Source organism: Aythya fuligula, chromosome 1 (assembly GCF_009819795.1).
Source record: "Aythya fuligula isolate bAytFul2 chromosome 1, bAytFul2.pri, whole genome shotgun sequence".
Lineage (NCBI taxonomy): Eukaryota > Metazoa > Chordata > Aves > Anseriformes > Anatidae > Aythya > Aythya fuligula.
This window is the reverse complement of record NC_045559.1, coordinates 29015387-29029366: the sequence shown is the minus strand read 5'-3', so window position 1 is coordinate 29029366 and position 13980 is coordinate 29015387. Positions and strand designations below refer to the sequence as shown.

Below are 13980 nucleotides of genomic sequence, written 5' to 3'. Positions count from 1 at the left end.
CATAGAGGAGGGTGGACAGGGGGAAAGGTTGTGGCTTTTTATTTATTTATTTATTTTTGTTTGTTTGTTTCTCACTGTTCTAGTTTGTTAGTAATGGGTAATAAATTTTATTAATCTCCCTATGCTGACTCTGTTTTGAATGTGGTTATTATTGTTGAGCAATCTCCCTGTCCTTATCTTAACCCTTGAGCCCTTTTCATTTTATTTTCTCCCCCTTTCCCTTTGAGGAGGGGGAGTGAGAGAACAGCTGTGGTGGAGCTCAGCTGCCCACCCCATTAAAAACACTACAGTCAGAGTGCTTCACCTTGCTTAGGGGCACAGACCGGAGTTTAAGTTTGGGTGAGCTAGTTCGCACACCCAATGGAAAGCCAATAGCTAGACATTATGGCTGAGGAGTGTGAATGCAGACTTTGAGATAAGATGATAATCAAGTTACAGTCAAAGGCAGTCACTGAACAGAATGTGCCTGTCCTCTCAAGAGCACGAGGAAGCTTTACTCTTGGCATGAACTGCAGGAAAAGCAAAAAGCAGAGGGATGGGAAGAATAAAGGCCTGCAGTTGCTGTAATTTACCAAAAAATACAAGGACAGATCTAAATCACAGTCCACTACACGCCTAGTAAAAATTATTAGAGTTAACTGTAGGAAATGGTGATTATAATGGTAACACAGTAACTAACTGAGGTGGTTCTTCTATTTTTCATTTTCTATGTAGTAATCAGATTGGGGTCTTATTAACCTAGGAAGGACTTAGTAGGAATCAACTAACAAAATTTCTCGCGTCACACACTGTTTTTTGATTTTTACTAATTTCCATTTTTGGTTTTCTACAGAAGAGTATCAGGACGGTGAACAAATAATGTTTTGTTGCTATTATAAAAGAAAAACACAATAGATTTTTAGAGAAAATCTGTTGTAAAACAGCGTTCCTATATTTAATGGAATTATTGTAGAACTGGCTTTGACGGGAAGGAAAGCAGTTGCAGATGTTATATTCCCTGGTTCGACAACTGACCAATTATTTAGAGATCTTTTTATTAGGAGCACTCCTCAGAATGCATATGAGAAGTATTTAAGGATTTTCTAAGAAATAAAACAAGGAATTAAAAGAAATTACAGTGTGTCAGTAACAGATTGCTACTTTAGAACCTATTCCTGCAAGTCCTGCGTAGGCATGCTTCTGTGCCCATGCTGAGCACTGGTAACTTCCACAGAGCTGCAGGCAGACACAGAGATATACCCACATGGAATTTATTACAGTACAGGAACTTGGAAAATGCTTACTTTTCAAGAATACTGGAAGATATGTTAAGCTACAGATGTTCTAAGTCGTAAATGTTATGTCATGCTGAGTTTTAAGAAAGCAATTTGCTAACATTAAATGTTGCCTTTTGTCTGTGTTCTGACTCCCCATTACTGTTCACAACTCCTTATTTCCTCAACTGTTTAAAATGAATCCTGAGGGTGGTTCTTATTAGTACATTAAAGGGCAAGAGAAACTGGACAATGCAAATTATTTAATACTTTGTAAATAATTTTGTTGTAGCTAGCTTGAAAACTTCCAAAAGAAGTTAGATATGGGTAATTAATCTTACAGTACTTTTCAAATAACATATAGATAAGGAAGTAAACCAACACAACACATATTACTGTCAGTCTCATACTCACTACTTCACGTTTTTCCACTTCAAACCAACGGGAGATTCCAGGTAAACTCTGCACCAAGATCAGTGTGGTTCTCTCCACCCATAGGCTCTACAATATGAAAAATCAATTTATGCCCCTAATTTGTCTCTAGAATTTTCTTAATTATTCACACTTTTATTCGTGAATATCTCCATCTAAGAAACAGTATACATAAAAATAAAAAAGTATTAGCTTCCAAGTATATACTAAAATGTCCAGCCTAGAAGCCTGACTTTCACTTTTCTCCTTACTTTCTAGGATTTGCTACTATGCAGTAATTTCTGCTGGTTCTGCACTCTTAAACAAGGTACTATTTTACATTATATATTGTTCCCTCACCTCCAAAAGTCACTCACAACTAAATTAGCATTTTGATATTTCCTTTCTGAGATAACAAGCGAGAACAGGGAGAGTTCAGAAGCAGAACAGCTTACACCAGCTCTCCTCTGTGAAGTCTATTTTGAGATTCCAAAATGCATGGCCAATGTGGTACTCAAATACTATTAAACACTTAGAGCAAGAGGTTTTTAAAATGACAAATTGCCTGAAGTCAGAGTAATGGTTAACTCACAGTATAGCTCTTACACAAAATATATACAAGCCGTAAAATTAAATTAAAACCCTAAGCTTTAATTAGAGGACAACACAGATTTAATTTAGCTAATTTATTACCCTTGAAGTTCTTTTCTCTAACTTTCTAAGAGCATTATTATGGGATAATTCTCTTTGCTTGTTTGAATATCAGAATATGTTCCCATGTGGGGATGTAAGCATTTCTAGTGGATCAAAAGTGAAATTACACCAAAAACTGCAAGATGAATTTCCAGTTGATATGTTACTTAGGAGGAACAGAAGTCATTTACATATCAGGGAAGGAACTATTGCGCTTCCCTGAGACAAGCTGTAAGTTCAGATGCAGTTTTTAGTTTTGATGTCACAGGAACAGAACATTATGCTTTAGCTTAGTCAAAACTGTCTTTCCCTTGCTCTGGGGAGAGATAATTTTTGGTAATTCACAGATAACCATTCTTAGCGACAGTTTCCCATCTGCCTTATCAACTTCTCTGGAGGCTTCTCCGCTCTCTCCAGTTGCGCTTTCACTATATCACTGATGCAAAAACAAACATGTATTTTTTGCTCTCTCATTGTCATATTGAAAAAAAAGACATTTAATCTCCCATATACTTATCACATTATTTTAATTAAAATGAGCAGTGAAACAGTCATACTTGACCTGCCGTATCCTCTAGAGAATTTGTTAGAACACACTCAGTTCAATAACAAAACTGTAGTTGATATTACAAATAAATCATTAGGTTTAGTAGTTCATGAAGGTGCGTAGTACTTTACCTTGAATTCATTCTCTTTGTCCTTGGTCCCTTTGTGAAACGGCCTGTCATATCGGAATCGCCAGATGTGATTTACTTTGTAAAAGCTCTTGATGTTATCTGGAATGCCATCTCTCTGCAGGACTTCCTGGTTTTCTGGGATTGGTGTCACAGCGTAGATCTGCAAGTCTGTACATAAAGAGTTAAGGCTATCCCGCTTCATTGAAATTAGCAAAGCACAATGACTCCTGAAGCAAGACAGAATAAAAAACTCTTTTGAAAGTCTGTATCATTAAATGCTTCTAGACTATTGATAGTTTGGGAGAGGAACTTGTGAGATTTTTGATGACCTGTGGTTTCTTTTTTTAACCCAAAATAGTGTTACATACATGTTTTACATGTACAGGGAATAAAGGGATTTAATTAAATATATTCAGTACACAATGTTGTGCTAACATTATGGTGTATTGTAAGAACATAAATTACTGTACCTTGAAATCTGAGAGTGTTATACTAGTATTTTTGGTTAAAGTAGGAATATTAATTATCTACCAATGAATTTTTAATGAAAACCAACAATTACACAAAAATAAATCCAAACATAATAGAGCCTTTGGGACAAATTGCACGGGAATTCTCACCTACCATTTCCTTCAGTGTGGCACATTGTGACTGAAATTGGCTATAGGTGTACCTACGTTTTTTGAAAGCATGAAAGACAACTGCAGAGTATGGGTTTGTGATTATGCGGATACACTGTGCTTCTGCCTGAAAGATGGTCTCATCTGGCTGATTAGCATGTTGCATAGCAATGGCATGTGGGAACTCATTCAGCATTCGCTGCTGGAAGGCCTCCAGCCTTTCATAGTCATGTCCTCGGCAAACAAATTCCTTATTCTAAGCAGAATAAGAAAAAAAAAAAAAAGAAAAGAAAAAAAGAGCAAATTATGCAAAAATAAATGGGTATCATTAGATAGATCCAAACACAATTTTAAATACTAAGGGCAATTCTTACATCATTTTAAGAAGGAAAAAATAAGAAAGAAGGCAAGGATGAAAATAAGAAATCTGAAAAGAGCAGGGCAGTTAAAAGAAGAAGGAAATTCTACCATGTAAAGAATGTTTTATTCAGAAGTCTGGAAAAATGACATGATTATACTTAAATCTTCAATAAAAAGTTGAAGGGAAAAATTGTTCTTATTGGATTAAAGTGTGTAGCTAACCTAAAATATCAAATGGTATAAAATATGTAACAAAAATACAATGCAACAGACAGTTAAGACAATGAAATAAGCTGAAAGTCATTTCCATGAGGAACTAGGGAACCCCATTTCTTTTAACCTGGATGCTCACCATGAAGCTGCACCATTACTTTCTTGAGACTGTACAACATGAATATAGATATAACGTGAGTCCCACATTAAACAAGAGATGTCTGGATATGAAGTACACACTGGAACTAGTTCCCAACTGGGTTGGTGATGAGGGCTTCCTGTCTCTGGACAAATCTTTTTTGGTTTGATTTTGCTCATAGACGTGTTTGAAATAAGGAAATATCTTAACTATTTTTTTAAAAAACGCTGTTAAGTGAACTTCATTTTAAAATCTTTGTTAGAAAATTCTAAAAAGTAATTACTAAAGTTTACTTGAAGCAGATTTAGATAGAAACAGTGTTTGTCCTTATTGTGCCTTTACAAGAGAGGGGAAGCATTGAATTCTGAGATCCTAGACTTTAATGGGAATGCTATACAAAGCCAAATGCAATAGTGTTAATGTGCACCTACAAATTAAAATTTGAGAGCTTTATTCTGAAGCTTTGTACTTTATTCCTTCTATCGAAAAAAATAGCCAGACTAATTAAAAGAGTTATAAATTACTTTCCCACAAAAACATTAAATCAAATTTAGTTAAGTTTTGAGGTGTTCCTCATTGGTACGGCAAGCATAAATCTGTTCTTTAGGAGTGCGATGTACGTATGGATTGGAAAACACATAAATACTTAATGTGCGGATGCATTAACATTGGAGGCCTTACAGGTCTGAAAATACTGCATCCTTGTGCAGACTTTTTCCAGTACTTTCACTTTATTGGTTGACACATTTTTAGGAACACAAGCATTCTATCGTTTCTAATTAACATTTTCAAATTGGTTTATCCATAAGATATACACAGATGACTGTCAGACAATAAAAAAAATTACGTGCCCATCAGACTAATTTTGAGCATTGCTTTTAATGGGGGCTTTCATGCTATATTTACAATTTGGAATTTGTGACTTTCCCTGCCACCAAGGCAAAGAAAAAATAGGTTTTTAGGCCTCCGTCACACAGAGGAGGTTCCTTCATTGCTTATTTGAATTACCATAGGAAGAGGAGCTTGGATTACGACTGCAGCGGCTCCATGAATAAGATGGATTCTGTTCTCTTCCCAAGGTGACAGTCAACACAGCTAAACCACTGCAGACTGTGGAAGAGGGGAACAGAATAACAGGAATAGTATTTCCAAGGGCACTTCAGTAACTTCAGAATCTAAGATTAATGTTCGAGAGTAACTTTATGTATCTTGTCAGCTTTAGTACACTCCTAATCAATGAAACTCAGCATGTTGAATTTTTAACTCATTAAAAAAAAATTGAGATTGGGAACGTAATTACTTAGATGCTAAATTACTGATTGTCCATCTGTCAAGAGATATCTCTCTTTTGATAGCCACCTTCTGAGCAGCCATCAGAATAAAACGAACAGAACAGTGGGAACAAGCTACAATGAAAAGAAGATGGTGGTCTGTGGAATAATACAGGTGGATGGATTGCAATACAAACAAGAATCTTAAGCCTATGTGGGACTCTGAAAGCCTAGCACTTGTCTTTCTGTTAGACAGGATCATTTCTCAACCCTGGAAACATGAGGATTTTCATTATCTAACTCAGAAAATTCCCTATTTCTCATGGTAAAACATCTCATATATGCTATAATCAAATTATCAGGTAGGGAAAGTGATTATGAATGACAGCATAAATCCCAGAATTACTCCATTCTGTTTATTTTCTATTCACTTACTCTCAAGAAGAATGGAAACTTTTTCCCATAAAATCCAACTCTGAAAAATTCTGGCTCCAAACGCTGTTGATCCATAATTTTATCATACAAAGATGCTTCCATCATCTGGGTGAGATTGAGAAGAAATGCAATTAGTGTTCTTTGAAAACATATCTTTTCCTTAAGCTGTCAAAAATACAAGGTGTTTTAGCACATTGCTCTGAATCACTGGAACTGCGTTGCATCTCTAGCAACAGCAAGAAGAACTACAAGTCTCTGAATGTATTAGATTGAATATTTATATTTCCTAGAGACCTGAAAGCTTCCAAGAACTAAACCCCTGCTTTTAACTGTGAAGTACCTATATTAAAAGAGTAAAAGATTAATAACAAAATGTATAGCTCTTTAATGAAAAGCTGAAGTAATAGAAACACGAAATACAATTTGAAACATGGCCTAGCAATCTGCTAATTATTCAAACACGTGGCAGTAATGTGGTCAGTTTGGAGAGCAAAGCGTGATTTCTGTGGAACCATATTCCACATGACTGCATTCAAATCATACCAGATTCCAATGATTTAAGTTTCTGATGTGAGTTCCTTGATGAATCTCACAATAGCAATTACATTTTTTATTTTATTTTTACTTGAATTTTATACTGTTTTAATTTTACTCAAAACACTGGCAAAAAGTGATCTTTATGTCAAAGTCCCTTTTTTTCTAATGATTTTCTCCTGTTTTCAGCAAAACATTCTCAGTTCATAATCTTTTTTATACTGTGAAAAAAACAGTATTATCCCAATTTTAGGTAATGTAGATACATATTTGATGTGTATATGATACCAGCAGCTGCTAAGATTACATTGGTATGAGAAATCCCTACCCCTCCTTTTTGGGTTAACGCATAGGTGGCAGATATAGTAAAGGATATTAACAAAATCAAAAACAGAACACATTACGTGCAGTTAAACATCTATAAATATTTTATTCACATGATGATAGTCTGTTTTTGCTTACAGGATTCTGCCATTGGGATATTTAAGTATGGAGTAAGCAGATCACAAGCAATATTGCTACATAGCCCTGTGTTGAGATTTTTGTATCATGTCATTAAGCAGCTCTGGATTAAAGTCAGTCCCAGCAGCAAGCATACCACATGTACACAAAGTTTTAAAAGGAAACTAATATATAAAATTGAATCCATCAAAAACAGACATGAAAAGGGAAGACCAGATTATCTTCAAAATACCACAGCAGAAAGAATGAGCATACAAAGCTCTAAAAATGACAGAGAAAGAAGGAAGACTGTCAGAAAAGATTTCTTTTGGCTTTATGATATTAAGCAGATCACATTTTTATACAATAAACCTATTTGTAAAGTTGCGTGTTGCTTGCTGCAAACTGTTTCCAATTACAACTCCAAAGACATGTCACTGCTCCTAGCAAAGGACTGCATGAAGAGAACATTCCCTGGATAAACCTTACAAAATAAGTGAAACTGAATTAGTAGATACAGTATTTTTGCACAGACATACACACAAAGGGGGTGCTGTAGAGGTACAAACATTGCAAGACCTCTTATTTTTCCATTTTTCTTCAAAAAGCTTACACTCCTTGTTATTATCTTTGTTAGAGAAAACAAATACAAGCTAAAAAAAAAAAAAGAAAAGATATTTTCACAACTAACTGAAGGGCCACTCAGTGGCAAACTTAGGTTTTTAAGTAATATTTTATATCCGTAATTAAAAAAGCTTTTTGATCTGTGACTGTTGAAAAGTTCTCAGGTACATTACCCTCATCTTGCTGAGGTTTCTGTAGTCATAGTAGCTCTCATACTGTTCAGCAATTTTTCTGCATAAGATAATGCCATTTTCCCAACACTGCAAGCAAGTACAAGACATTCAGTAATTTCACAGCAACTGTTTGATTCATGAGTTATTAGCAAAGCCCGTTCTTTCTACACTAAGTCAGACTTCAAGTAACAGAATCTAATTTAACATAGTGTTCATTAGACATACAGATAGCTGCTGAGTAATAGCGAGGAATTCTTTGAAGGATCTATTTAGAGACTTACTTAATTTATGAGTTTTAGGGAGCAATCGCTGCACAAGATATAGGTCACTGTAAGAGTGATCCCTGTCTCTTTTGAGATATGATGCAACAGAGTAAGATTTTTCACATTTTAAAAGTGTGTTTTTCTTAACATACCCTAATTAATTTTTGTAGTCTGGAAAATAATTCATTGTAGCTTATAATTTAAACTGCAAACTGATTACTGAATTTTCTGAAAAAAAATCTAATTAGCATAGGTTTGATTACATTTACAATGCTTACCTGGATATTATACTAGCTATGCCAAATTGCAATGAATTGCCTGTTTATCACTGAGACAAATCATCATACAAAGGATATATAAAATATTAGATTACAGGATAATCATTCTTGCTTAATTCATAAGATTTCTCAGAGATAACAATGAACTGTGACTTCCCTACTCCCAAATTCCCTTTTAAAGATTCTGCAATTGCTATTCTATAAAATATAACATGATTTAGTAGGTGCAAGCATAGTCCTTATAATCCAGACCCCTGAATGTTATTCCTCACTTGGTCACTGAGTGAATTGCATAAGCTTCCTTCATTATATGGCTTGTTTTCATCACCTTCAAAATGGGGAGAAATTATACCATCTTTTATAAAGTGCTTTGACACAAAGAGAACTGCTACACAAGTGCAAATTATGCTCACATTTAAGTGTGGGAGATTTCTAGGATACAAACACAGGATTAGAAGGAACCTACTGTGTCGCTAAGTAACTGCTTAATCAGGCAATAACAAACACTTCCCCTGTATATGAGAAAAGGCAGCAGCACTGGAAGTAATGCCATAAAGTGAATTAACTATCTTTTCCATATCCATTAAGTACAATAGGTCTATTTTACCTTTCCCCTATCAAAGTTTTGTATGATGGTCAGATGAAGATATTCTTTACGTTGCCACTCTGTTTGCATGGGGTAGTTGAGAAATTCTCTCAGTGGCCGATCAGACCACTCCAACAGCTCATCGTACAGCAAGAGCGTGTAGGCAGCCTCTGGAAGACAAATTACACCACAGGACATGTGAGCACCAGACAAATAAAACAGACAGAGAAAGTAAACAGAAATGTGAATACTCTTACTGAGATGCATCTTTTTAATGGATAACCATTTTATTTCAAGTAAGAAACCAATTGTAGTGGTAGTTTTGGATGGCTACTATCCACAGCTATAAAAATTTCAACTGACAATTTTCAAACACTAAGTAAAGTGGAGTCTCTGGGACAGTTTTACTGAATCTGACAATATAAAGGAAACAGGGAAATTAAGAAACAACTTCCTGCTTAGCCTTAGACTTTCTGTCTGCTAAGGAGAAGCTCTCAATGGTTCTGCTGTCTGAACAAGAGAACTCAGGCTGGAGGATCAAGAAAGAGGAAAGAAGATAGATAGGGCTATGGATACAGTCCAAAAGAGGTCAGGGTTGAGAGGGAAATGGAGAAAGAAGTTTTCTTAGTAGTCTTCCCTCTTTCTATAATTGAAATAAATTCCTCAGAGCTGAGCCTTAACACTCTGCCATAGGAAAAAAAGAAATGCACACAAAATTTCCCCTCCCCCCTTTTTTTTTTTTCAGTTTTGTATGAATCAAACTTATCATTGCTCTCCAGTATCAGAGAACTGTGAAATAATCTTTAGATCATGTTTAGTAGATCATGTTATCAGGTAAAAACATTACTTCTTTTTTTTTTTTTAACCTTGCTTTAAGGAATTCCTCAGAAACAGTACAATGAAACAAACACTAAGAGAAACTCCCCAGTGCAGTCATACTTTGGCCAAGTACAAAATGCCAGAATAAATACTGGTTATGACAATTCAATTTGGCTAACTATGTATATGCATTATTGTTTTCTGAATTAGCATTCAATCTACTTTCCAGCCAGAGGACTATTTTGCATTATTCTGTACAAAGATGGGCCATGTTCTGAAGACATTCTGTGCTGCAGGAAAAAGTTGTTGACAGGCTTTTTTTTTTTTATTGCAGGTTTTATATGTTGGGTAGGCAAACTTGCCCCAGACAATTATATTCTGCTTCTGACTCTGCCATGTAAGTTCCTGAAAAATTTCAACCAAACTATACAGAGATTGTTTTCTAACAGTAGTGTTCCTCTTAGATGTCCAACTTAAAAAACCCTGGATGAAAAAACATCACTGCAGCAGATGTTATGGCTTTGAATCCAAATGTTGTAAAATGCTAAGTATGGTGCAAAATGATGCTGTATTGCATACACAGGGGGGACCAGCTGAACTTGCACAGACAGTCTCGATTTTGGTATCGCACTGCTTTCAGATTGCTAGACCAGTAACGTACTTTTATCCTAGTTGTTTCAAGCTACAATTTGGTAGTCAAAATATGCTGCATGTTTACATAACAATTAAAAAAAATCCATAAAGTTGATAATAAAGTATTCAAAATTCAAAGAAAGCAAAATAGCAGATCGCAAACAGAAGTCAGTATATCTCACTATGATCCTTTCTTTCTAACTTGTCATGTAAGTCCTTAGATTTTAGATTTTTCTCAGCCATACCAGTATTTTCTGTTGTTTGTTTGTATGAAGTTATCATAAATGTATATAGAAGGTATCTAAAATTGGAATGACTATACTGGACAAAAGGTCTGAAGGGTCCCTCTACCCAGCATCCTATCTGTGGCAGAGGCCAGTATAACAAATTGGTACTGATTCGGTGCAGAAGAAGTCTGTAACTATTGGCTGTGCCCCAAAACAGTAAGAAGAGAGAAACAGGGTTGATATGCATTGTGGGAAATTCAATTTATACAAGAAAGATTCAAAAAAACTAAACATTTCTAAGATGGATGTTAACAAAGACCATCTCATTACACTTGTCAGGTGACTGAAGGGACACACATGGATCCAGCTCATTTATGTGCTTCAGCCTCGACAGAGTTAAATTTATAGCTGTAACTGAGTGCTTGGTAAAGAGAGATTTACAGGGAGATCTTTTATTATTAGGAAAAAAAAAAGGGGGACTTTTTTCACAGAGAATTATTAGAAACAGTCCCATAAATTATACTGCAAAAGAAGAGAAGAATTATTTTAAGGGCAAGCTGGCTTCATCCCTAGATGAAGAAATGGTGAGAAAACTATGCAGTACCAAACTAATGGTACCTGTAGTAATGCTGTCAAACTGGAATAATTCTTTTCCTATTCCCATGTACTTGAATTCAGACAATTTACAAAATGTTTGTGTGTTGTTGCAGATTGATAAGGCAAGGATAAGGCAATGGATTACATAAATCTGTTTTCTAGCGGAAAGACTGTCCCTTCCCCTATGCCATGGGTGTGAGCCAATCCTTCCTTAAGTTTCCCTCAGAAGAAAAATCTTAGTCATGGAATCTACTATGGCAAAGAATGCTAAAATCACACATGTTAATAATAGATACACAGGAAATATAACAAAGTCCTGGAGTTACACTGTGAGCAATTTCAGATAGGAATGGATGGCAAAACAATAATAAAATAAATGCTGAAGGCAAACTGGACACAGGTTAGCAGCCAATGTGCAAAGGGAATTCAGCATTGCTTGAAGTGTTACTAACATCTGTTATGTAAAATCAGGAAATTAATAGTTTGTCAGAAAAGCCAGTTTGGACAAAGACACTGCTTGATAAACAAAATTCTTACTGCCAGGTCACATGAGGAAATGAAAATCCTCTCGTTAATACACCCTGCTATTTAGTTTAGATTTTAAACCCATGAACTGCAAAGGGATGGTAGAAATTCCAAGCTGAGGATCTTTCCTGTGGATTTTAGAAAAGCATAAGGAAATCCATGGTGGCAGTAGGTACCTGTAGCCTGTTTACTAGTGCCCCCACCAGCCAACTAATCTACTTTTAAGAATGAAAAAAAAATCTGCAGAGATTCTGAACAAACACTGTTGCAATTGCAATCACTGGGGAATGGATAGAGGTACTATAAGGTCAGTTGAACATTTTGGCAAAGACTATTTAGTTTAAAGAGACACTGATTTTATCCACTCCAGCTATCCTTGATAGCATGCAGTCACCCAAATGAAGTACCCCTTTTGCAGTATAAACAACAACCGTGCACATTATCCTTTTATTTCTTCATTTAAATGGTAATGGCCTGCCCTGCTGCTAAATTGGCACTGAGAAATACTGGACAATAGTACTGCAAATGTGGTATGCAAAGATTCAAAAAGACATCACTGTTTCACCACAAGGAAGTTATATGGCTCTTCCTTTTTCTTTTTCTAACCTAAAAGTTTAGACTCCAAGACAAAGCTGTGTACAAACACACTGCACCAAAGAGCTAACCAGCAACATCTAGGGGAGAGAGTTGGGGTAGGAAAGTGGCTCAGATACTACCAAGCCACTTCACAAAAGCTTCCTCTAAACTTCACCCCTCTTGGGTGAAGAATGATCCATCATAACATTTATTGATAGTGTGTATCAGGAGTAGTTATTTCAATACCGCTCAGCAAGTAGCAGAGTTGCAGAGCTGAAAAAAAGCCTTTTTGGGGGGGAGAGAGAGAGAAATTGAGCAAAAAAATTGAGAAAAGAAAAAAAAAGAAATTGAGCAGGAACAGCTGAACCCAGCTGTTGCCTGGGCCTGTATGATCTGCACTGCAGATACAGTTTGTAGGTTTACAAAAGGCTGCAAATCACAGTCTAGTCCTAAATACCTTTTCCAGTTTGTACTCTGTTACCTGTGAAGTTTTGTGCTTTCAGATGTAGGTCATAGAGCTTATGAATGTAGCGAATATACATCTCTTCTTTGTTCAGTTCTGTCTTGTAAAAATTCTGCAATAAAATTAATTTAGTAATGAAATCCAGCAGGTAATAAATACATTAATTACAAACAAAAGATACTGAACATAATGCTATAGAAGTACATCTTATATTTAAAAGTTTCACATGTACAAAGGCATTACACAGAACTTCAGCAATACAATGGACATTTCCATTAAATTATCAATAGACCAGTCAACATGCTCTTGATTTTTTTAAATTATCTTAGAACCTGACAAAACTGAAAGCTGGTGCTTCTTAAGCTGTAACATTTAACCATTTAGCATCTTGCTGAAAGCTCTTTGTTGATTTTAAAATGCTGACAGCACTCTTAACTTTAGTATTCATATTTTAACAAAATATCTACTGCTTGATATTTCTACTCTTCATTCTGTCATAGCAAAATACCAGGAGGACTTTGGTAACACTACAAAGAACTGTTCAATACTGGAAACAGCATAATCCCAAATGAAAAACGTGATTTCTTCAGCCCTGATGCGTAAATATTGTACTACATGATTGAAATATAAAAAGTTGCACTCTAAAGTAATATTCAGGACAAAATTTCTACCAGACTTCTGGCTAGAGATTTCTGGATGTATAACTGCTATTTGTTGTTGGATAAAATATGGGAAGCAACATAATGTTAGAGGGAGAGGAGCACAACTCTACAGCACTGTCCACAAGTGTTGCCATACTCACTAAGGGGCATGCAGCTACAGTTTCTCTGGTAGCTACACTTACGGTGCAGGATAACCTGCTTTGGTTAACAAAAATTTATAGGATACGAGAATCTTGCACTGGTTCTCCTTAGCAATTAACAATTTGTGTTCTATTATTCAAGTCTCCTACTATTTGAATTCTAAGCAAGTAGCCAAAATGCTTCCCTTATTGGCAAGTATTCTTACTGTGTGACATTTTCTTGGGTTGAGATATTATCAAAGAGAAAAGTAGGAGGATCATTATGAGAGTATCATAACAAAAATACTATAAAGTATTTTTTAACTGGCTTGAGAAAATGGCTAGTCATAACTAGCTCTGTAATGATATGCCCCCTTTTAGGCTACCA

At 35.6% G+C, this 13980-nt stretch overlaps 1 protein-coding gene across 4 annotated transcripts in view; it reads right to left on the bottom strand.

The window, feature by feature from the left end:
* Nucleotides 1–13980, bottom strand: part of DOCK4 (dedicator of cytokinesis 4) — a 246519-nt gene that overhangs the window by 19155 nt on the left and 213384 nt on the right. For all 4 annotated transcript variants that reach the window (XM_032182910.1, XM_032182929.1, XM_032182919.1 and 1 more), the window contains 7 exons: nt 12830–12923; nt 8993–9141; nt 7845–7931; nt 6073–6177; nt 3769–3910; nt 3036–3202; nt 1668–1754 (listed from right to left, as the gene is read on the bottom strand). In XM_032182910.1, the coding sequence (XP_032038801.1) occupies nt 1668–1754; nt 3036–3202; nt 3769–3910; nt 6073–6177; nt 7845–7931; nt 8993–9141; nt 12830–12923 (831 nt within the window). The remainder of the gene's footprint in view (nt 1–1667; nt 1755–3035; nt 3203–3768; nt 3911–6072; nt 6178–7844; nt 7932–8992; nt 9142–12829; nt 12924–13980) is intronic.